At 50.1% G+C, this 24,402-nt stretch overlaps 2 protein-coding genes across 7 annotated transcripts in view; one reads left to right on the plus strand and one right to left on the minus strand.

Moving 5' to 3' along the window:
- The window catches only part of TVP23A (trans-golgi network vesicle protein 23 homolog A), a 35,848-nt gene extending 26,457 nt beyond the window's left edge, over positions 1–9,391 (plus strand). Inside the window, exons 3-8 of one of the 5 annotated variants that reach the window (XR_010934952.1) lie at positions 959–1,103; positions 2,206–2,295; positions 2,528–2,656; positions 3,889–4,017; positions 5,797–5,922; positions 7,606–9,391. Coding sequence is in view for 2 of the 5 variants with exons in the window: in XM_067706648.1 (XP_067562749.1) it covers positions 959–1,103; positions 2,206–2,295; positions 2,528–2,656; positions 3,889–4,017; positions 5,080–5,139 (553 nt within the window). In the remaining 3 variants the exon portion in view is untranslated. Of the gene's footprint in view, positions 1–958; positions 1,104–2,205; positions 2,296–2,527; positions 2,657–3,888; positions 4,018–4,858; positions 5,140–5,796; positions 6,040–7,605 lie in introns of those variants that run through there. The other 4 variants (XR_010934954.1, XR_010934953.1, XM_067706648.1 and 1 more) reach the window with 4 other exon arrangements.
- Positions 5,920–24,136, minus strand: NUBP1 (NUBP iron-sulfur cluster assembly factor 1, cytosolic). 2 transcript variants are annotated; one of them, XM_067706647.1, is made up of 11 exons: positions 24,001–24,136; positions 23,818–23,922; positions 21,923–22,056; positions 16,001–16,069; positions 13,820–13,852; positions 13,140–13,230; positions 12,330–12,484; positions 10,439–10,549; positions 10,088–10,187; positions 6,942–7,025; positions 5,920–6,203 (listed from the first exon to the last, which is right to left on the minus strand). In XM_067706647.1, exons 1-11 carry the CDS (start codon positions 24,017–24,019, stop codon positions 6,145–6,147), a joined length of 960 nt encoding a protein of 319 aa, XP_067562748.1. In that variant the 5' UTR covers positions 24,020–24,136; the 3' UTR covers positions 5,920–6,144. The 2 variants fall into 2 exon arrangements, with proteins under 2 accessions (XP_067562748.1, XP_067562747.1); XM_067706646.1 differs by having other exon boundaries at positions 10,088–10,190.
- Between the last annotated feature and the right edge of the window lie 266 nt (positions 24,137–24,402).

Below are 24,402 nucleotides of genomic sequence, written 5' to 3' on the forward strand. Positions count from 1 at the left end.
GAGTGACTCAGTTATACATATATAAACATTATTTTTAAAAATTCGTATTATTTTATTTTTATTTTTTGGCTGCATCGGGTCTTAGTTGCGGTGCTCGGGCTCTTCGTTGTGGTGCGCAGGCTTCTCTCTAGTTGAGGCGCAAGGGCTCAGTAGTTAGGCACACGGGCTTAGTTGCCCCGTGGCATGTGGGATCTTAGTTCCCCAACCAGGGATGGAACCAGTGTCCTCTGCGTTGGAAGGCAGATTCTTAACCACTGGACCACCAGGGAAGTCCCTATATACATTCTTTTTCATATTGTTTTCCATTATTGTTTATCACAGGGTATTGAATATTGTTCCCTGTGCTATACAGTAGGACTTGTTGATCCATCCTATATATAATAGTTTGCATCTGCTAATCCCCAACTCCCAGCCCATCCCTCCCCCACCCCCTCCTCCTTGCGCACAGCTGCTTTCTGGCTCCAGCGTTGAAATGCAGCTCATCACAAGTGGCCGGGGGTTGGCGCCGACTTGTGCATGTCGTGCTCGCTTCCCTCCATCAGGAACACGAGGCCCCCACTGATGTGAGGCTTCTGCACCCGTGGGCTGCACATGGCCGCGCTGTTCAGTCACTGGCGGAATAACCCAGCATTTCCCTTTGGGGAATTGGTCACTGTCGCTGCTAGGCAGGAAGGTGGTGATCACTGTCACCGACACAGCTTACTTCAAAGGTGACCCGTTTGCAAACAGGGCAGGTGATATTTGGAGTCAAATTAGGGGAAAGTACTGGATTCTTTAAGAGGGTGGGGAAAAAATGCTGGTGTGATGAGGATTGTTTCGAACCTTCTAGGTTAGCGCTGCAGCCTGAAAGAGTTTGGGTTTAAATGTATGTGGAACACGTGGGACACGGAAACCACAGAGTGAGTTCAGCCACTGCCCTTTGGGCCCTGGAGTGAGGGGGCTCTGGGTTCTTCCCTAGGCACCCGGTGGCCACGTTTTTCCACCTGTTTTTCCGAGTGAGTGCCACCATCACCTATGTGGGCTGTGACTGGTTCAGCAGAAGCTTCGTGGGCTGTTTTGTCACCGTGCTTCTCCTCCTGTCCTTCGACTTCTGGTCTGTGAAGGTAAGGCCCCCTCACCTGTGACAGCCTCGCTCCTGAAACACGTGGCTGCGTTTCCAGATGCTCACAGTTCTGATGCATGTGGCTGATTTGGGCTCAGAGGCACTTTGGTTTAAACTGCTGATGTGTACTTAAGAATACTAAGCTGAATACTGTCACTTAAAGTTAGAGAAAAAAATACATTGCTTAGTCGAATAAATGGCTTCTGTCATGCTTGCAAACATGTAGTATATGAGGGTGACAACTCCATAGGGCTTTGGATTTTTTGTAAATTTTACATATGACATAATATTATAAATAATATATTTTAAAATTCCATATAATATGAATTATATATATGTGTGTGTGTGTGTGTGTGTCTGGGGAGTCCTTTTTTTCATGAGTGAAACTTTGTTTTTAAAATTTTTATTGGAGTATAGTTGATTTACAATGTTGTGTTACTTTTCTGCTGTACAGCAAAGTGAGTCAGTTATACAGTTATACATATACGTATATCCATTCTTTTTTAGATTCTTTTCCCATATAGGTCATTACAGAATATTGAGTAGAGTTCATGTGCTATACAGTAGGTCCTTATTAATTATCTATTTTAGATATAGTAGTGTGTATATGTCAATCCCAATCTCCCAATTTATCCCTCCCTCCCCTTCCCCACTGGTAACCATAAGATTCTTTTCTACATCTGTGACTATTTCTGTTTCATTAATAAGTTCATTTGTACCACATTTTTAGATCCACATATAAGCAATATCATATGATATTTGTCCTTCTCTTTCTGACTTACTTCACTCAGTGTGACAATCTCTAGGTCCATCCATGTTGCTGCAAATGGCGTTATTTCATTCTTTTTTATGGCTGGGTAATATTCCATTTTATATATGTACCACATCTTCTTTGTCCATTCTTCTGTCGATGGACATTTAGGTTGCTTTTTAAGGTAAGCTTAGTTAAGAATTAGAGGCCTCAAAACTGATTTTGAGAAAGCCCCACAGTTCAGTTCCCCTCTCCTCCTTCTCACGGTGCAAGTTTGGCATGAAATGGTGACTTTTATTCATCAATGAATGACCCGTGGCCTGCTTGGAGACATTCTGTCCATTTTCCTCAGAATGTAACCGGACGACTCCTGGTGGGCCTTCGCTGGTGGAACCAGATCGACGAAGATGGGAAAAGCCACTGGATTTTTGAAGCCAGAAAGGTATTCTCCAATACGTGTCAAGCTAGAACGGGAAAATGGCCGTGGAAAGTTCCCATGGGTTCCTTTTGAGCTTTGTGGGATCTGATCCCCGCCATACACAAAGCCCACTGATGCTGGCGCTCCGTTCAAAGTCACATGTGGCAGAAGCACGTGTGACGTGAACAAAAATCATAGCATACTCCTTTGCAACCATTTTCGCTAGTATTGAAACCGAATCACTTTCCCGCCACAGGTCTCTCCAAATACCGTGGCTGCCACAGAGGCGGAAGCTCGGGTCTTCTGGCTCGGCCTCATCATCTGCCCCATGATTTGGATCGTGTTCTTTTTTAGCTCCTTATTTTCCTTGAAGCTCAAGTGGCTGGTAAGGCAACATTTGCTTGAAACATCTGTATAGAACCGGTGGTTGCAGGAGCGTGTTTTTGCTATTGATCGACCCATCAATCGAAACAACTTTGAGATAGAATTCACATACCAGGCCGTGCACCCATTAATGTGTACAATTCAGGGGCTTCTAGTCTATTCACAGGGTTGTGCAACCATCACCACAATCAGTTTTAGGGTATTTTCATCACCCCGGAAGGAAACCTTGAGCCCTTCAGCCATCACCCTCCCCATACACCTGTCCCCCCCGCCCCTGCCACCCACTGATTTCTCTGTTTCTATAGATTTGGCTATTCTGGACATTTTCTGTAAAAGAATCATATAACATGCAGTCTTGTGTGACTGAGCCCTTTCACTTCATATTGTTTTCAGGGTTCATCTCTGTTGTAGCTGGTGTCAGTGCTGCTTTCTTTTTTATGGATGAATACTATTCCACGGTATTAGACCACATTTTGTTTATCCATTTATCCATCAGTGAGATAATCAATGGTTATTTGTTTCCAGCTTTTGGCTCTGAATAATGCTGCTGAGAGAGGAGTTTTTAGAAAAAGTGCATGACGTCCTACCTTGGATAGGGAACCCTTCCTCAGTAGGAATAAGCTAGCCTCAGGGTTCTGCAGTTTTATTTCAGAGTTATCATATTGCATTGCCATGATCTGAGTCATTCAGTGAGGAAACAAAATATCTATGGACAGTCTGAGCAACAGCATAAAAAAGTGTGGGCTGGGCTTCCCTGGTGGTGCAGTGGTTGAGAGTCTGCCTGCCGATGCAGGGGACATGGTTTCGTGCCCGGGTCCGGGAAGATCCCACATGCCGCGGAGCGGCTGGGCCCGTGAGCCATGGCCGCTGAGCCTGCGCGTCCGGAGCCTGTGCTCCGCAACGGGAGAGGCCACAACAGTGAGAGGCCCGCGTACCGCAAAAAAAAAAGTGTGGGCTCTGGAGTCTGGATCACGGCTCAGCCTCGCTCCAGCTCTGCGACCTCAGGCAACTTTAGCTTCCCTGAGCTTCCATGTTCTCCCTGTAAAATGGGATAATAACGGCCCCAACCTCTCGGGTTCCTGGTGATTAAAAGCGGTCCATGAGTATTTGTAAGCACTCCATAGAGGTTGGCTATTACTAGCAGGTGTGGGCTGGAGCCACTCCTACTTGCTTTGGGAGGAATATTTCAATACGTGCTCTTAGGAGAATTACATTTGCTTTGTCTGAGCGCAGGCCCTTGTGATAGCTGGGATTTCTCTCCAAGCCGCTAACCTGTACGGCTACGTCCTTTGTAAGATGGGAGGCGAGAGTGACATCAGCAAAGTCACAGCCAGTTTTCTGTCCCAGACGGTGCTCCAGACGGTGAGTTATTGAAGTCTGATTCCTGGACCCCTGATCTCCAGACACTTAAAAGTCAAGGAGGCCTGTTGGCAATGGCAGGTTTTGATGTTTTCCATATCAGCCAGGCCTCCATGGTTAGTTGCATTTTTGTGTGTGTGGTTAAAATATACCCAACAAAATTTACCCTTTTAACCATTTTTAAGTGTACAGTTCAGGGCTTCCCTGGTGGTGCAGTGGTTAAGAATCCGCCTGCCAATGCAGGGGACACGGGTTCGAGCCCTGGTCCAGGAAGATCCCACATGCCACGGAGCAACTAAGCCCGTGCGCCACAACTACTGAGCCTGCACTCTAGAGCCCGTGAGCCACAACTACTGAGCCCGCGAGCCACAACTACTGAAGCCCGCATGCCTAGAGCTTGTGTTTTGCAACATGAGAAGCCACCGCAATGAGAAGCCTACGCCCTGCAATGAAGAGTAGCCCCCACTCGCCGCAACTAGAGAAAACCTGTGCGCAGCAACGAAGACCCAACGCAGCCAAAAAAAAAGAAAAAAAAAGGCAGAGTTCTTTAAAAAAAAGTGTACAGTTCAGTATATCCACATCATCATGTCACCACAACTCTGATCTTCACAAACCAAAACTCTGTACCCACTGAATGTTTAACTCCCCATTCCCCACCCTTCCCCCCACCAACAAGCTCCAGGTAACCACCTACTTCCTGTCCCCATGCATCTGACGACTCTAGGGACCTCACCTAAGTGGAATCATACAGCGCTTGTCTTTTTGTGACTGCCATTGTCGGTTTTGAGTGATTTCTTTAAACGACAGAATTAAGAACCATAACGTATTTTTTTTTAAAACCTAGCCTTAGTTCTAGGAGAGAAATAGATCTTCTAAATTTGACCAGGCTCTTCCTGAAATGGTCTGAACCATCTTAAATGTGAACAGTGCAGCTTCACACCAAGACCTTGAGCAACCAGCCCTACAGGCTTTCAGTTCACTGTGGGTTTGCTCTGGCCTTGAATCAGCGGGATCAGGCCACACACATGTGAGACAGAAAGCCAGGGCAGCCTCTTCCCCTTGCAGGCCTGTCCAAGAGACTTCCAGAAGCCTGGCCTTGAGGGGCTGGAGATTCACAAGTATTAGGTAAGAGGTGGGATCGAGGTGGCGGCCTGGACGGTGCAGGGCCGGGGGCTCCCGTGGAAGCGCAGCTCCCCTGGGTTCAGCTGGGCCTGTGGTCTGGGTGGGCCCTTTAGAGGGGTCCCACCTTCCTCACCTTGAACAGGTGGATTTGACTCTATGTAGGCAAGCGGGGTGGGCGACGAGAGAAGGGGAGGGCAAGGCATTTGCCCACCTTCCACTTCCATGCCTGGAATAAGATGGGAACTGGGAATTTACTCTTCCCTCAGCTGCTCTCAGTTCCTGTGTGTCTTCCAGAGTGAGCGTCTCATGGCAATGAGGATCTTCTTGGAGTTTGCATCTCTCTTTTTATGTAATGTTAGAAAACCCTGTAAGTCGTCTGACACTGGAAATTGCTGGATATAGTGAACACACATTCCTATACAGGGTGTCGACACTGACCCCCAAATCTGTTCTCATGTGGGTGATTCGAGGGTGTTTTGACTGTGCCCAGCCATGTGGTGTGCACTGACCTCAGGACAAGCCCCAGCAGGAGGATCTATCACTGCTTTAATTTTTTCTCCACCTGAGGAACAGCGTTTGCACTACGCTGTCTGCACCTGTGACTGTATATCTGCAGTGAAGCCACACATTCACCCCTTTGTCCCTTTGGTTCTTTTTCAGGCTTATTTTCCGAGGCAGCGAAGGCTCAAGTGAGAGGTTCTGTAGTGGAACAGCTTCCGACAGAGAAGAAAATTCCATGACCCACAAGCCGCTGGTTTTTTACATGAAGCAGGCCTTGGGGCAGAGGTTTGAGATGTTTTTATTTTTGAAACGGCACATCTGTAAAGAATGCCCTTTACATATGTTCTAAAGAAAAGTGTACAAATGTTAGATGATTAAAGTGTCTCTGAAAAAGTGACTTCACACCATGCCTGGGGCTGGTCCCTCTCTGCCTGTGACCCCTGCTCTGTCACGCAGCTGGTCAGGTGTGATGGGACGTGCTGCTTGTGTTCCGAACGTCCTCCTGTTTCAGGAGCCGACGAGGTTCTCCCCTTTTGGCTGACGCAGACTACAGAACTCCTGGATTCCTGGAAAACAAGACAGCAGGTAAGGAAGCAGTTGCGGCTCTTGGTGGCCCTGCCCTTTGCTGGCGAGGCCGCGTCTAGATGGGGTGGAGTCCTCAGGTGGCTTAATTCTCCCAATAGTCCCATTTCGGCTTATGCCCTGAATCTGAAAGTGAGCCCAATACTGCCCACTGCCCACCTGTGGTTATAACCACAACTGGAGGCCTCACGCTGGCCCATTCTACAGATCAAGAATCCCGGAAATGATGTGATTTACCCTCAACACCATTTCACTAGGTCAAAAGGACTCAGCCACAAACCGGGAGCCTAAAGCTTTAACTACTGACGACACCTGTGCCTTAGATTCAGCGCCCCTGATGGCTGCCTGTCGTTGACTGAATCAGGCCTGCACGTGGGCTGGGTCTGGCTCACTGTGCTGCTTTTTTCTTCTTCATTTCTTTTTATAGCTTTATTGAGGTGTATTTCCTATACCATAAACTTCACCGTGTTTTTTAAACTATGACTTAGTTCACAACACTGAGGTACCAGAAGATTTTTCAAGACTCCTGGCTTCCCGGGCTGATGGGGTCATCCCAGACCTCACTACCCCAGTGTCCCCACCAAAGCTGTGTGGCCACTTATGGCTGCAGTGACCACGTATGGTCCTGAACGGGGCCTTCTCACACCCAGCCCACTCTGCTCATTTAAGTCACTTCCTGGCCCCGTGCCGTCGGGATTCACAGGACTCGCTTCAACACTTACTCTGGATTATACTTCTGTAGGCTAAAGTGGCTGGTGAATCCGGGGCTTCAACCAAAAAAGACTGTCCTTTGTCGCAACTCTTACCTTAAAGAAACAAAGGAAAGAAAATCCATGAAGAAGCACAGTGGTGATGTGAACCTGGGGCTCTTTCTGTGCCCATGACACTGAAGGTCGAGCCCACCTCACTTGCAATGAAGATCAAAGCTGAGACAGAATGTCGGGGTCTCGAGGACCTCACCTTCCCCCCCCCATCCAGCAGGGACCCTGGCTAGCGTTTCCTTGCAGCTCTGACCTGTACCTGGCTGATGGTGTTTAGTGTGTGTGCCTGCGAGTCATCTGGGTCATGTGCAGCAAATGCAGGTTCCAGGGCCCCCACTGTGATCAGATACAGCAGCTCCTAGGCAGGCCCAGGAACCTGCATTTAAAATACCAATTCATTCTTTCAGTAAAAAGATAATGAAGGCACACAGTAAGAGTATGGAATACAAAAGGTTATACCATGAAGAATGAGTTCAAAGGAGGCTACCAGTGTTTCAAGTATCCTTCTAGAAATATATGCATATATATACATATACACACTCATGTATTTTAAAAAAAATGCTTGGGAGTGTATGACACACATATTCTGCCCGTTGCTTTCTCCATGTGTAATTTTATCTTGAAGGTCTCTCCAGGTTGGCATCCATCCATCTGCTCTGTGTACTGCAGTGCCGCCTCGGGACACACAGGTGGTCTCGCATCCAGGTGAGCACGAGGCGGGACCTTGGGCACGCGGCGTGCTCCCCTCCCGTCTGGTCCTGGGTAGACCCCGCTGCCAGCTCCTCTGCCCCCGCCCCCCCTGCTGGAGAAGCAGGATCAGTGGTTCCACGACCCACAGTCACTCCCCAGCCTCCTGGGGGGATCCTGGCCAGGCCAACCGTGGAGCAGTCGTCGCCTCAGCTCCCCAGCATGTTGCCCGGTGGGACAGGGACACCCGAGACGGGGGGCAAAGTGGGCCCCCATGTGGCCCGGGCACTGTGAACTGTGGCGGAAGCAGCTAGGGAAGCCTCCGAGTTCACGGTCGCTGGACTGGGTCTGGGAAGTCACAGGTCCCACAACAGGCTCGTGGGGCCACTTCCTTCTGATTTTCATCCAGCGTCCTCTCACTCCTCGTCCTCCCTTCCCCAGAGGACATGCCTGTCCCCTTATAAATGCGCTCTGGTCAGTTCCCCGTCTCCACAAACCTCCCCCTCCTGCCTGTCGCCTGCAGGCGGCACCCCTTGGGCACTGCCCTGTCCAAGGCTCCCCTTGTGGCCCTCCTTCCATCTGTGCAGCCCCTGGCTCCATCACCGTGCCCACCTCGCAGGTGCGGCCTGAGGTTCAGCGCCTGGCAAGGACCCGCCGGAGCCCGCAGCCAGCGCTGGGGCAGCGCGGATCTAGGCCAGGGCGCCCGGCCCCAGACGTGCTTCCGCGTGACCCTCAGGCGTGCGGGGCTGGGGAGGCTGAGGATCACGGTGCCAGAGCCCGGCCGCTCCTCTGCTGCACGTTCCCACAGGGGCTGAGGGCGTCCTTCGCGGCCTCTTGTCTGTTCCTGGTAACGTGGCTGTTCCCTCACCGGACAGAAGCGGCTCCAGAGGGTCACAGAGACCTCACTTGGCCCTGCCCGCCTCGCCGCAGCGCGTCACGGCATTAACCGCCTGTCCTTTCCGACGCCGGCCCAGCTCTCTGCAGCTACAACCAGAGGTGAGGTCTGGGGACATGAACCTTGTCACGCTAGACATGTACCCGCTGGACGGCACTGGATCAGAGGCTGCACCAGGCCACCTCTCCTGTAAGCTGCTCTAAGGACTAAGGCGGCAGCACAGCCTGGAGCGGATGGCGGTGACAGGCTGCCACCACTCACTGTCCCCCACAAGTTCATGTGGGCCGCCCGCCTCTGGAGGCCTTTGAGGGGAGGTACCTGCTCCTACGGCCCAGAGGGAAGCTCTGGTCAATGCGAAGACAGTTTACAGCAGTGGGGAAGGCTGGAAAAGCAGCCGAGTTCTCTGTTTCTTGGGGAAACTACATACCAGAAGTGCTGCTGGGAGTGGAAACAAGCGAGGTGCGATCTCCGGAGCTGCCCCCCAGGTCCCCCGGGCTTCTCGGGGGCTCTTCCCGTCCACCTCCTCAAGGCAGGCCTCCTCCGAGCTGCGCTCTCGGCCCCTCCTCTCTGCACCTCCCACCCCCCGTCGCGGGCACGTCCCCCTCCACTCCTGACCTCTCTGCCCAGCCCGCTGACCAAGCCAAGGCCTCACCCGCCTCCACACAGCGCCAGGAGGGAGCCAGCCGCTTCTCGGTGCTGCCCCCGTCTCCTCAGTGGCTCACACTGGGTAGCACGGGCGTCCGTGACACCTCTCAAATCCTGGCACTTTCCCTCTCTCTGTACCCCCCTCCCTGGCAACGCCCAGGCCCCAGTCCAGCCCTAACCTCCTCCCCGTGACGCTCCCAAGGCTCTCACTTCCTAACAACCGGGGCCCGAGCGCCGTCGGTCTCTGTCGGCTTCCCTCAGGCCCAGGCACCTCTGCGTAACCTAACTGTCCCACTTCCTCATGGTGGGGCTCACACCTAACTTCAGCAAGGTCAGCTCCTGCTACTGTGGGGAAATATCTGGCGGTGGGTGTCCTCACCACTCCACTCAGCGAGCCGACGCCCTGGAGTGAGTGTGGGGTGGAGGTGGGGTCCCCGGAGGACTGTGACACTCAGGAGCGTGACCCCCGGAGGCAGGCCAGCGGCTTCCCCTCACGCTCACCGAGAGAAGCCGGGTGCAAGGAGGGCTGCGGCGGGATTCCCTGTACACTGGACATGCGGGGCACCTTCCTCGGGAGGCTTCAAGGCTAATTCTGTACCCGGCTTTGAGTCTGAACCTAATTCCTGTGTAAGAGAAGACTCGAAGGCACGCCCCTTGCCGCCTCCCCAGGTCACCCCCGGCCTGGCCCCTCCCCTTAGTGACTTCCTTTCCTCCTGCCCTCCTGCACCAGGCGTCTCCCTGACCAGTCTCTTCTCTCCTCTCCTCTGCAGGCCCCTCCCGCTGCCCCGAAGTTCTCCTGCTCCCTCGGCTACGCACCGCCACGCGTCTCACTGCTCCTCTCAGCTGGAGGGTGTGCAGCCTCCACCGGGGACTCACCCACCTATGCGCGGATCCAGAGGCACTTTGCCGAGAAGCGGGATCTTCAGGTCATGGCACATGACCTCCGCACCCCCAGTCGTCGGCGGGAATATCTGAGTCTCCTTCTGGGAGGCAAATTAAAGGGGGAGGAATCCTGATTTTGTTTCAGAATCATACGATGGACCACATTTTAAAGCAACTTTAAAAAATGGCTGTTTTGAATGTGAAAAGAATTTTCATTAAATCAGCAACAGAGGGTTTTAACTGATTCCACTTCCCGAAATGATGGGGAAAATAGAGACGGTTTCCCAGAGATCCACCCCTACGATTTCCTCAGGCACGGAGGACAGGACCTGGTTGGACGTACTCTCACCTGGCACTTGGGGCAGATGAAGCCGCTCATGTTCTCCACCACCCCGATGATGGGCAGCTTCACCTTGTGGCAGAAGCTGATCTCTTTCCGGACGTCCTGGAGCGACACCTCCTGTCAAGGTTCAAGAAGTCCAGTTATGTCAAAGTCAAAGCATAAAAAGAGAACATCCGCGTGGTGGAGGGATGGCTGCAGGGCCGTGGCATCGCCACCGTGAAGCGTTAGCGACCGTGCCCCGTGCTCCGTATTTGTTTCGTGCCGACCACGTGCGAGCCCTGTTCCAGGTGCTACTTACTTCCCACAAACCTCAAAGAATAAACCTGAACAGGCAATGTCCAATGTCCAACGAATCTACAGGAAAGCGACCCTTTAACACACCTCCATGCTCCCCTTTGCCGTCAGTGTACTAGGCTGATCCCGAGTAGGCACAGCCTTCCAGGTCAGGGCAGCCTGTGGGCTCGGCTGGCCGCCTATTTCCATAAATAAAGTTCTTCTGGAACACAGCCCGGCCCACTCTTCTGCACAGTATCTCGGGCCGCTTTCGCCCCACAATGGTACAGCTAAAGGGCCGTGACAGAGACCGTGTGACCCAAAAAGCCTGAAACAGTTACTCTCCGGTCCTTCACAGAAAAAGTACATCAACCTCTGATCCTGGTTATCATGAACCCAAGCAACTTTATGCACAAGAAGAAAATAAGGACTATTACCAGGTTTGGATCCCTTCAAATTCACTTCTGGACTCTCAATGTGCATCTTACAGTGTGAGGACTGTGGATAATCAGGGCTTAGTACCCACCCCAGTACCCCATTTAATTTTACTGCAGACACGTGTCCAAGGGTCGTGTGCTGTCAAATACGGCTACTGCTTAACATCTGTGGCTTTAACGGTCACAGGCCTTCAAAGGGTCCTGGCTTTGAGTCCTCTATTCTCCTGAGGCCCACGTTTGGCCCTCAAGCCCTTTGAGGCTGGGGTACAGGCGGAGGGGCATTTAGCTAGAAAGTAAACTGGCTGTTACTAAGCGTCTCACCGCAGTGCAGCTGTGGTTCTCTCCCTGGTATCCTCTACAAGCCCTGCTTTGTCAAAAATGACCCCACAGAAACTAACACACCACTGTAAAACAATTATACTCCAATAAAGATGTTAAAATTAATTAATTAATTTTTAAAAATGCAGTTCTCACAAAAAAATAAAAATGACCCCTAAAGAAAGCCAGCTGCTGGACGTGCAGGGCTCCGAGAAAGTGGGCATCCCCAGCCTGAAGTCACATTTTCTAGAGAAGTTACATACAGAGGTGCACAAACATGGGGCGTCCCCCCAGGCTTCCTGGAGAAGGGCCGGCATCTGCTCGGTCTGCTCCCCTCCTCCTGAATCCAAGGGGACTCTCTTTCCTTTCACAGTCAATATGGTATCAGAGAGGCCATCCTTGTGTCAACCCGATTGTTGCTGTTGCTTTAGACTTGACCTTTAGAGCGGTTTTAGGTTCACAGAAAGCACAGAGTTCCCACGTACCCCTGCCCCACGTGGAAAGCCCTGCCCACTGTCAGCACCCGCATCAGAGCGGACGTCCCCACTCCACTGTCCTCATAGGTCATTTCTTTGGGACCTACTCTTGAGAGCACTGCTGGTCTACGGGTGGGCCCCAGCCTCTCTTTAAAAATTCAGTAGGAAACATTCCTAACAACAAATTCGTCTTCTCTCCAGCGCCATCCTCGGGCCAGGCGCCCTTGGCCCCCACCCCCGCCCCAGCCACCTGATGCCTCCCTGTCCGCTGACAGCAGCTGGACCGAAGATAAACGTAAGGTTTCTGCGGATCCCAGGCAGGGCATGCTGCAGAGCCCAGGGTCTTGGGCTGTGGGAGAAAGAGGCCCTCCGGGGTGGGGGGCCCTGGCTCACCTGCGGTGTGGTGATGATCACCGCCCCATCGATGTGCGCTGCGGCCAGGTACTGCACGGCCGAGAGGTGCTCGTCCGACGTGCCGGGGGGGGTGTCCACGATGAGGTAGTCCACCTCGCCCCAGTCCACGTCCCGGAGGAACTGCTTGATCATGCCTGCAAGGAGAAGCCGCGGGGATGCCTCCTCTCTCCCGTCCTTCTGACTCTCTTTACAGAAGCACAGCTCGTGGCCTTTACGTACGGATCACCTGTGCTCTCAATCAGTGGTGCTTGGCAACGTCTGGGGACACGTCTGCTTGTCAATGACTAGGGTGGGAGTTCTACTCGCCTCTGGAGCACAGAGGCCAGGGTACTGCTAAGCCCCTGTGCCATGGAGGACAGCCCACCCTCCCCAAACAAGGAATTATCTGACTCAGTAGGCCAACAGCACCGAGGCTGAGGAACCTTGCCCAGATAGGCACTTTTGCATCATTACCTGCAGCCTCAATGCCTAGCCAACCTGCTACTGATTTCACCTCACATACTTCTCTCTTTGACACAAATAAGAACACAAACCACCTCAGGAATAATTTCAGGGTTAGGGAGATTTTCAGGAGAGAAAAACCCCTAATAGATTTTAAAAATTATAACATTTTATTAAATAAAACTGGTATTTCTGTTGGCTCTCTTCAACCAGTGAAGAGGCAACCAGATGCATAAAAATAATGCTCTAGGAAGCCCAGCAGGATGAGCCTGAGGCCATCCTGACAGGACGGGATGCAATTCTGCCCTTGGAAGGACGTGATAAGAGACAGAAAGCAGAGTGGCAAACCATTTTTCTTTGGTCCCCTCCAGATAACGGCATCATCGGGGCTGCTGAGCAAGAAACCCACCGACATCACCCCCAAGTTGTCTTCCAGGAACTAGAAAGGATGACGCAAGAAACATTTTACTTAAAACCACAGTGCAAGGCACTTCCCTATGTCTTTTGTCTGAGCTCTGGCTGAAAAAAGTGGGGGGACAAAATTACTGTGTGATCTGTGAGTATATTCACTCTTTGAATCCTTAAATCTTTTTTCTTTTTTTCGAAAAAAATCATTAAAGAAAAAGGTTACCATATTGGGGGGATTGAAAGAGTCACCATACGGCCTTATGGCAACGACAGTGAACTCAGCTGAAATAAACAAACCTCGTCTCCTTTACTATCTTAACCTGGGTTGGCAAACTATGGCCCCACTTCTGGTTTTGTATAAAGTTTTATTGGAAAACGGCCACGGTCATTCATTTGCTTATCACTACTTTCCAGCTATGACGGTGGCAACTGTATGGCCCACAAACTGGAAATATTTACTCTCTGAGCCTTTACAGAAAAAGTGTGCCAAGCCCAGGTTGGAACTGGATTCCCTGTGCCTAGGAAAGTGCCTCAATAAATATCTGTTGACGATAAACAGTTACAACCCTTTATGTACACATACGACAAGAGATCCTGAAGAAAAGGGGGTCAGCACTCACCACTGGAGACCAGCCCGAGCCACTCTGGTGAACCTGCAGGAACAGAAGCCCATGCTTATTTGTGAGAAATTATACGCCCTGGTCACGCTTCTCTCACAGACGAAGTTTACGCAGTAGGAAGGCAGTTTTATAAATGACGATTCATTGTCTTAAATGCTACCACTAAATTCTTAATAGGGAGTGAACAGAGCGGGGTCAGGGGCTGGGTTATGGATGATAGAATTCATTTGCCTTTTCCCTCCCAGGCTGGGTTATTTGGAAACTGCTTAGATATCTGGTCAGGGGACCGATGTTACCGGAGTCCAAATATAATTTGGGATATTTTAAAAGTGTGACAGAAATCAGTTGGGGGTTGCTGAGAAGATGCAGGCAACTGTGGAGCAGCGAGGCAGTCTCTGTACAAGTCCAGGAGTGGAGGGATGACCTTTAGTGAAACAGTAGACACAGAACCCTCCCATCAGTGGTGTGAACTTCAGGGCTGAGCTGCTGCCCCCAGGGGACAACAACTGGGGAAGTGGTGTCAGTGGGAAGCTTGGGCTACTGCAAGACCCAGACCCTCTCCTCGCAGTAGGTGTTCACTAACTGCCAGGGTTCAAGTCCGTATCAACGCTTTACTATGAAACAGGAACTTACGCAACTTCCAACCACACATCAATCTTAGATTTACGGTTCAAGTAACGCTGGACCCAGAACAGAAAGCCCATTTTTCCTGATGAATTCTTACTTTTTTAAACAGTCTTTTGAGATATAATCCACATACCACACAACTCACCCATTTACACTGTACAGTTAAATGGCTTCAGGATATTCACAGAACTGTGCATCCATCGCCACACCAACGCTAGAACACCTTCGTTACTCTTAGAAGATACCCTGCACCCCTTAAGTGTCGCCCCCGATCCCCACACTCCCCCCAGTCCTAGGGGACCACGGATCTACTGTGTCTACAGGTGTGCCTGCTGCTGACATTTCACAGAATTGCAATCAGATAACATGGGGTCCTTTGTCACTGGCTTTGAAGTCACACTTAAAAAAGAAAAACCCATTGATTCCTATTAATACTAATTCTCTAAGTCACTGGTTTTGAAAGAGGGGTAAACACGATGATCCAATAGCACAGGAGGAGAAAATAGTAGAACTTCTGTTATCTCACCATTTTAAATTTTCAATTTTTATAACTACTTGTGTCCTGGCCCAGTGAGTAGTACATGCACGTGACTGACGGTAACGGACCCCCGTGCTGGGGGGCCACGTGCTCAGAACTGTGATTCCTGCTGCTTCGCAGCAGGGCAGAAGCAAGTCCCAAGCCCTGAGCAGAGTCCCCGAGGACTGGCTCTGGCTACTCTCTGCCACCCCGTCCCTCTGCCCCGTCCCCGTGGGCCACTTTGCTGAGGACACGAGGACATTCCTGCACGCGCGCCCCATCCCAGCGCACCCTTCTCTGGGTTCTCTGAGCAGGGTGCCCTTGACCACCCCCTCCCAAAGAGCAGCTCCCCTGGCCGCCCTGCCCTGCCGAGTCTGTCCCCTTACCCTGCTTAGTGTCCTATTATCACCTGCCCCTCCCACAAGGGTAGGGTCTTTATCTGCCTTGTTCTCCTCTGAACCTCAGCACCCAGCGCTTCAGTAAAGAATGTACGGATCCCAACACCCCAGGAAAAGCCTAGTCCTCCAGCCCGGCTTCAGTGCACCCCCCAGGGGAACCTTTCTTGGATGGCTCTGTGCCACCTAGAAGGGAGGGAACAGCACGTGCTGCTCCACCCCCGCCCGCATTCTTTGCCTGCCTCGCAGTCTCACTTCCCCTCTGGTGACCACAGGAGCAGAGATATTTCCTTGCTTCCAGAGTACAGAAGCCTAGTCAGCCCTGGTCTAGCTTTCCCAGCCAGGGCTAAGTTTCTGTGTCTGACTTCTGCATTTGACGTATTGTTTCCCTTCCCCTCTAAGAAGGCATTGAAACTAACAATTCTCAGAAGGTTTGAATGAACTTAAATATAATCCACACCGCCCCCAAACTCACGGCTGTTGTTAAAAGGAGACAGGCGGTCTAGTGAACCTTTACCTGATCTCGTCATGTCCCGGTAAAAAGGCACGGGCTCCGCTGACCCCCTGGCTTAGGGTTAGCGGCTTGGCGCTACAGTTTACCGTAAGAAAATGCTTCCCTGCATTTTGTCTTGTCACTATTACCTGTTCTCCTTCCAATCCCATGATCTTGGGAATTGACGGGCCGCATATATCAATGTCTAGAAGAGCCACCTGGGGAAAAGAGGAGACGTGATATAAGCAGATGTACAGTCCTCCAGATGTGCACAACCGGGAGGGGACGGGGCTCCAGGAAAAGGAGGGAGGGGAGAAGGTGAAGAAAAACTGGGTTGAACTTGGACCGAGCGGAATCTCATGAGGGAGAGTTACAACATTTATCTTCCGGGCCACAGAGACACAGACGAAACTCCTAACAAGAACCTGCGAAGTACACCCACACCCCCGGCGCTCTGCCCATGGCCCTGCTGCACCCCAGCCACCCTCAGTATGGCCTATTTTCAGGCTGAGCTTATAGTCCAGGGTATCAGGTCGCTTGACAATTCAGGCCCAGCCACTGTTTACGTAGCCCTTACCATGTATTGGGGTGTGTGTGTTCGGGATCATTATCTCTGCTTTATAGAAGAGGAAACTGAGGTTCAGAGAGGCCCAGAGACTTGTTCAACGAGCAAGAAGCAGAGCTGGGACATGAACTGAGGTCTCTGGACTCCGACGCCAGGGCTCTTCCCACTACCCCGGGGGCCTGGCAAGGAGGGCCTGAGTGGACCCTCTAGCTGAGCTCTGACCAAGCCCTGTTTTCCTGTGATGCTGAAGGTTAATGATGGCTTAGGCTCAACTTCTAAAAAAGAAAGTGAAAATAAGGAAATCTACAGAAGTTCTTTGCTAGTGATACGTGCAACCTTCGATGACTCCTTCTACCCTAAACGCCCTGCTTTCCCCATCTGATTCGTGAGAAGGTCTGAGACAGCCTTCAGAAACCTTCTAAGGAGCAGGGCCGTGCTCATCTTGAAAGCTCTCACATCCTAGATCCAAAGGAGAGCACCTCTGGGTAACTTTTTAACTTGCCCCAAATTAGTTTCTTGCTTTCCTCTTCAATCCTCTCTGGACAACCTCCTATGATCCTCACATGACTTCACACCAGGTCAGGAAAGTGGTTCCTTCGTACACTGGATAGTCGTTTGCCTCAAGCGCCCTCTGCTGGACCTCAAGAAGAATGCACCAGAACAACGCTCACCCTGAAGACCCATCAGGGTGAAGACCTCATCCTGAAGACCTGACTTCCGTGGACTTCCTGATGCTTCAGGCTGATGTGTGGTTAATGATCCAGACGTTTTACATCAGAGCCTCACAACTTGGGAAATTATACCATCGCTACGACCCTGACGGAGACTTTCGTCAATAATCTCGAGTTTCTAGCCACTTGGTCTAGAAAATCTCATTCTCTTTTGGGAACAGTTTAATCAGTTTCCTTTGGAGGAATTACACCCCCTCTTCCCCACAACCAAGTGGGTATCTTGAGTGAAGTGATACAAGAAAGAGATCACATGCACTCACTCTGCGGTGGAACCCGAAAAGGCTGTGGTACATTCCTGCTACCCAGCTCTCCAGTGGCCGTGTCCTGTCCCCTTCAGACATTCTGCTGATCCTGCCGCTACCCCCATATCCATCCAATTAATTCCCTTTCTGCCCCAGTTACACCAGAGAACCCCAGCTGGAAGAAACATGCCTGCAATAATCCTCACAGGGTCTGTGGAAGGTGCTAGAAGACTGATGGGAAGAGGAGGCTTTGCCACACCTCTCCCAGCTAGAAAGTGGTGGAGTGGGTGCTGCAGGGCTGTCAGGATCCACAGCGTTCCCTACCTAGCGCCCCATACTTCCGGAAGCAGGCTCAGCACTAACTGCTGGCACTCTGAGGCCGTGTCACCTCGCACAAGCTGCTTCTCCTCCCCGATCTGTCTGAGCTTCTGATCTGCGAAACTAGTGTTTCGGGAGATCATTAGGCTCCTTCCAGCCCTCGAGTCTACAAGCCCCCGAGAGGGCCTCAGACACTATAGCCTGGACCTTTTAATGACACAGCTTGCCTTTCAGCTCACAGGGCAGGATGATAAGCTGGGAACTGACGGGAGCTGCTGACTCCTGCGGTGGGAAGGAGGCACGTGATTCTTGGATGTCTCACAGCTCAGGTCTGCGCCATAGAGGCTCCTCCTCCTCCCTTCGCTCCAACCTGCACATTCCCCGGCCCACCTGTGATCAGTCAGGGGCTACCCTGCGATTCAAGGCCCTCTGCAAACCATCAGACACCTGCCTGACCAAGTGCTATCATGGAACAGCCTTGCTTGCAGTCAGTAATGAGCTGCCACTGGGCGGCAGGCAGAAAAGGACAGGGCAGTCCTCACCACCCTGCTGAATTTAGGGCAGGGAGGGGTGTGAGCTGCTTGACTTTAGTCAACAAGACACTCGGTGTGCACTCTGTGCCCACGCAGGGCACCCTTTGGAGACAGTGATGTTTTCTGTCACCAGTAGGTCTGCCTGAGGGGAGACAGACTTTCTTAAGTGCTGACTTTTTTTTTTTTAAGCACCACTGCAAGAAAAAAATCCAGCTCATCTAGCCATGTTTCCACGCAGCTGGTGAGCTTCCCTTCAGTTTACTGCAAAGTTTCAACGTGTGCGCAGTGGGACTTCAGAACGTAACAACACGGAAGCGTGATTCTATGTAAACAGCTGTCTATTCACAAGTGGTTCCTTGTAGCTGGCCTGGTTAAAGTACATCTCCAGGCAGCTGTTTAAGAAAATGCCTGACAGCTTCTGAAAGCAAAGATTATTCTGGGTAACATGGATCATCGCAGAAAACAGATTTCTTGGCTGGCCAACTGGCCAATACAGACTTGACCCTCAGACGGCAAAAGATTGTTGACTAACAGAAAAACAGATGGGCAAGTATATGTGAACCTGATTGGCACTGGACTCTGGGTGGGCTACAAACTCATTATCACCAAAGCAGAAATAGTCTTCACCCCTCCATATTCTATCAGGGACATTTACTGAGCACTTCCTATGCATCAGGCATCGTGTTAAGCATTTTACTGTTACGAGTATCATCTCACTCGGTCCTGAGTCCCATTTTACAGATGAGAAAACTGAGGCAGAGACAGTCTGATAACCTGCCCAAGGTCACAGCAGTGGTATCGGCGGCACTGGGATGTGATCGTGGGCAGACCGACTCCAGAGCCTGTGTCCTTGGCCACCACGCTAGTCTGCACCCACCTCCTGCCCCAAACGCTCAGCTAGACTTCTGACCCTCCTTCTTCTCCAAGAGTTGGAGGCCCTGCTGCTCCATTTGTTCCTGCCGTTGGTTCTAGCACTGCCCTGGTTGTGTCCTCGTGGCCTCTCATGGAGACAAGAGCAACACCACCTGCTGGTTTACCGTCACCCTCTGATGACACTCGATCACACACTCAGCTGCTGCTATAGCAACCCTCAAACCATGCCTCTTTCCCGCTGGAACATCTTCCCAGGGCGTTAAAGCCTCCCAGGTCTGGCTCAGGCTGAGCCTCACCCTCGGCCCCTCTGCTGCAGCAGCAGCAGCCCTGCCTGCCCAGCCTGTTTGCCCCGGCAGTCCCAGCTCTGCGCCTCTGCCTCCACCTCCTCCTGCCACATCCCATCGGCCGCCATCAGAGTCCAAGACCGCCTTCTCCCACGAGCCTGCCCAGCTGTCCCCTGCCAGTCACTTCTCCCTTTCCCCAGATGCCTAGAGCACATCTTGGGTAACAGATACCAGATTCCAGAGAAGCCCATGTCAGTCATGTAGGCCAACAAAAGCAGCTCCACATGTCATAAAATGATCCGAAGAGAAATGAGTTATAAGCAGGATTCAGAGTCCTAGTGAGAGAAACACCAAGCTTTACAGGTCCCCTAGCCCAGCCTCTGCACTGTCCCAAGGCCACGGCCTCCCCAACGTTTCAATCCTCCCCCAAAGAAGTTCTTCCCCAGCCAGCACTAGTGCTTCTGGAGCTACAAACCAAACCAGGGGCCGGCGAACTACAACCCAGGGCCCAAACCCAGAATGCCACCTGTTTCTGTACAGCCCATAGCTAAGAATGGCTATTACGTTTCTAGAGTTGGGGGGAGAAAAATCAAAAGAATACATTTATTTCACGACAGGGTGAAAATTATGAAATTCAAATTATATGAAATTCAAAATTTTATTAGAACACAGCCACACTCATTTGTTCACAGGTTGTCCATGGCTGCTTTCATGTTCAAGGGAAGAACTGAATAGTTGCTACAGAAACTGTATAGCCTACGAAGCCTAAAATATTTACCATCTGGCTCTTTATATAAAAAGTCTGCTGACCCCTGAAGTAAACTCTACTTTCGTAGCCCAACGATTTAAAAAAATATATTCCTGGAGCCTTCGGTGAGGTATCTGAGAGGCCACTGTTTGTGTGTGTGTGTGTGTGTGTGCACGCGCGTGTGTGTGCGTGCACACACGCACACGCTCAAGCATATTGAGGGCAGGTCGGAATGGTGGGCTTGATCCCCCTGCCCAAGGTAGCTACCTTTACCAGGTTTTTTGTGGAGGAAATAAAGCCTTTATTTTATTAAGAATTTAAGGCGCTATTTCATACTGGAATAGAATGGTTTATCTCACACAAGTAGAAAGTATGCAGTTTATCCAGTTATTAGAGTTTAAAAAAAATAACTGGCAATATGTGGCAGTTTTGCACTCCCCACTAGCACTATCTTAAAAAAAAAAAGCCAAACAAAAGTGAAAGGTCATTTGCCAGTTATAAAATAAATGTGAACTGAAAGTTAGTTAGCCCTTATTTATATAAAAATAAATTTCAACATTCAAAATGCACAAAGACAAAACTAATTTTCAAAAATATATCAGTGTATGGAAAGAAGGCACGCACCAAGACCAAGGAAGAACTGGAATGGCTGTTTCAATGTTTGTTCAATGTTTCAACATGAACACAATAAAATTGTTTCCATGTTACAAGGAACTCCTCTGCAGGCCCCAAACAGCACTCTGACGGGAAAACAGCAGAGTTGGTTGGTGATCCACACAGAGTGTGGTGGGCTCTCTCACCCAGTGCACACACGGCACCAACATACAAGTCCTCACCACGGCTCGTATTTCAGGGCTCAACGTGTTGAGCAGTGGCGTCTAAGAGACACCGAAGCTTTTCTAGCAGTTCTGGTACGTATATATATTTTTTTCAATTAGAATTTTGAACATAATTTCATTTTGGCAAAACCAAATGGTGGAACGTGTTCTGTGTTAAAAAAACAAAAAGACCCCGCAGCATTCATGGTTTCATCAGGTATAAAATTGTAATCAAAGTGAATATTGGGATCATTTCCTAAGATCAGTGCAAAACCATCATGAGTCCCAATGAATAACCTGTATTTTTAAAATCACAGGTACTGCAAATTTCCATTTGATCTTTTTGGTAAAAGTAATTTTTTTCTTCCTCACCCTACCACACCTTTTATTAAAGCTGAAATCCTGAGAGCAGTACTGGGGAATTTGAGTTTTCAAGCTCCTCTGTGTACGTGGGTGTAAGTGAATGGCCTAGTGCAGGGGTTGGCAAGCGTTTTCTTCAAGGGCCAAATGGAAAGTATTATAGGCTTCGTGGGCAAAATCAAGGATTAAGACGTACTAACGTAACACTGTAAAAGCAACCATTTATAAATGTAAAAACCATTCATAGCTCACAGGCCATAAAAAGACAGGAGATGGGCTGGATTTGACCACAGGCTATCGTTGGTAGACCCCTGACCTAGAAAAAGGCAGAAGGGGTTCATTAAGAGAAAGAAGCCTGAACTTAACATAATAAATAATCAGCAAGCCAAGAGAAATGTACACCTGCCAGCCATGTTCATGGCTAGAGAATCCAATGAAATAGTCATTTCATTGCTCGACTGCCTTGCACTTCCTCGTTCTCTCTGCAGGGATCTAGATTCCAAAGAGGCCAGATAAACTGACACTAACGAGTCAGCTCCCTACGAGCCATCATGAGCCCTAAGACACGAGCCTCTCCCAGTTTTTCCTTAAGGTCCCACCTGTGTGTTTTCATCTTCCGCTAGGCCGTGGGCCAGGTGGGCACTGAATGTGCTTTTCCCAACGCCGCCTTTCCCAGACAACACCAAGATCTTGTGTTTCACGGTCTTCATTTTTTCTTTGATTTCCTCTATGGCTGCAAAGAAAGCAATTCAGATGACCAAGCTCCTGACTCAATCTTTTTTTATTTTTAAAAAATTTTTATTGGAGTATAGTTGATTTACAATGTTGTGTTAGTTTCAGGTGTACAGCAAAGTGAATCAGTTATACATATATCCACTCTTTTTTAGATTCTTTTCCCACATAGGCCATTACAGAGTATTGAGTAGAGTTCCCTGTGCTATACAGTGGGTCCTTATTAGTTATCTATTTTATATATAGTTATTAGTTATCTATTATTAGTTATCTATTATCTATTAGTTATCTATTATCTATTAGTTATCTATTATTAGTTATCTATTTTATATATATATATATATATAAAATCCCAATCTCCCAATTTATCCCTCCCCTTCCTTTCCCCCATGGTAACCATAAGTTTGTTTTCTCTATTTCTCATTTGTGACTCTATTTCTGTTTTGTAAATAAGTTCATTTGTACCATTTTTTTAGATTCTACATATAAGCGATATCATATGATATTTGTGTCTCTCTGAATGTCACTCTTCCCATGGGCTGGAAGAAGCTAAATCCTTGGGCTATTTCAAGGGATCATGAGTGAAACTGCACCTCATCAATGGTAGTAATAAGTGCTACCAAAAAACCCCAAACCAAAACCAAACAAAACAAAACCCAAGGCTACGAGTACATCTGACATTTCCTTATTTATCGGTTTACTTGTTTGTCTCCCCTACTAGAATATAAAGTCCATGAAGGGGGGGGCTCTGAAGTGTTCACACTATATTCCCAGTTCCAGAACAGAACTTTCAATGCAGCAATGATTCCCAACCTGCGGGCAAACCCCACCAGGGCACATCTGGCAATGTCTCGGGATATTTTTGGTTGTCACAGGAAGGAGTGTTGCTGGCAGGTAGTGGGTAGAGGCCAGGGATGCTGCTAAATGTTCTGGGCAGAGAAACAGGGCAGACATCCCCACCACAAAGAATTATCCAACCCTGAGGGTCAGTAGTGCCAAGAGTGAGAAACTGACACATTGCAGGCACTTAGTTACCTGTCATTGATAACTATCACTATTACACATTTACTACGCTTTCAATATTTCATCCTAGTTCAAATCCCTAAAACAACACTGTAACTATTTTCCCCCCATTTTTGATGAGGAAACGGAGGCTCAGAGAGGTTAAGGCTTTTTAATCACCTCATCTGTCTCATTCATAGCCGTATCCCCAGCACAGAGCACTGTGCCTGCAAGTGATCAATAGATACTTCTGTTGAATTAATGGGAGAATCGCTCCTCAAAAGGAAGGAAATTTTGTCCAAAGAAAACAGCTGGCGGAGCTAGGATTTAAGCCTAAGTTCCCTGACTTCAAACTTTATACCCTATTCCCTCTGGTGCCGGCCTCCTCCCAACCACTTCCAGTTACTGTCACTCAAACCGCTGGTCCCACCCCTCACCTCTTACGACTTTCTCCCATGCCCCGCCCCTCCTGAGACCCCTTTTGACTCCACGCCAGTCACGGGTTCAGGCTCCGCCCCCACCCCGCCAATTTTCTCCTCTCCTAGCCTTTTAAAAGCCCTGACCCTCTGGGCCCCGCTCCTGTCACTCATCCCTCAAGCCCCGCGCCTTATCCTGAAGACGACTCCACGACCCGCCTCCTCTGGGCCCCTGCCCCTCATCCTTAAGGCCCCTATCCCAACACCATCCACACCCCGCCCACGTCCCGCCTCTTCCAGGACAGCGCTTCTCACTTCCCGTTGGAGCCTTGCCCCTTCCTCACCCGGGTCCGGAGCGGCACCAGCTCCAGAAGCGCAGAGCCCCTGGTTGGGGCACCCCTGACATGAGGCCCCTCGACCTGCTTGGGCGCTGCCGACCCCGGGACAGTCTGCGCGAAGACAAGATCACAGTTAGAGTGGCTCCTGTCCTTTCAGGCCCGCCCCCCACGCCCCCTCCGCGCGCTCACCATGAGGCACCTCCTCCATCCCGCTGCCTTGGACGCGTACGCGGTCACCGGAAACCGCCGTTACGTATTTCCGCCTCGTGGCGCCCAATCTGACCCTCCAGCTGCGCGAAATTGTGTCTCGAAAGAGGGCTGTGCGCACGCGCGAGCCTTGTGATGGGAGTTTGGGACTGTTCTCTTTCTGTTCCTTTTAAAATTGAGTTGCAGATATCTATCATAAATACTTCGGCATGTATCTCCTAGGATCAAAGGCTTTGTCCTACATGACTTCAATACCATTTTCATATCCGGGATTTAACATTAATGCAAAACTGTTAGCTAATATTCACTTTGTATTCAGATTAAGGAAGAGCCCCCTGCTCCCCCAACCCCCCTTGATTAGATTCAAGGATTTTTTTAAAATTA

This window comes from Pseudorca crassidens, chromosome 15, assembly GCF_039906515.1.
Source record: "Pseudorca crassidens isolate mPseCra1 chromosome 15, mPseCra1.hap1, whole genome shotgun sequence".
Lineage (NCBI taxonomy): Eukaryota > Metazoa > Chordata > Mammalia > Artiodactyla > Delphinidae > Pseudorca > Pseudorca crassidens.

Excerpts from the sequence above, each read along its gene's own strand:
- NUBP1 (XM_067706646.1), bottom strand. Across the intron at positions 12,485-13,139 it reads GAGGGGACCAAAGAAAAATG|GCATGATCAAGCAGTTCCTC; the intron begins GTTTGCCACTCT and ends TTCTCCTTGCAG. Across the intron at positions 6,204-6,941 it reads CTACAGAAGTATAATCCAGA|GAATCCAGGAGTTCTGTAGT; the intron begins GTAAGTGTTGAA and ends CTTGTTTTCCAG.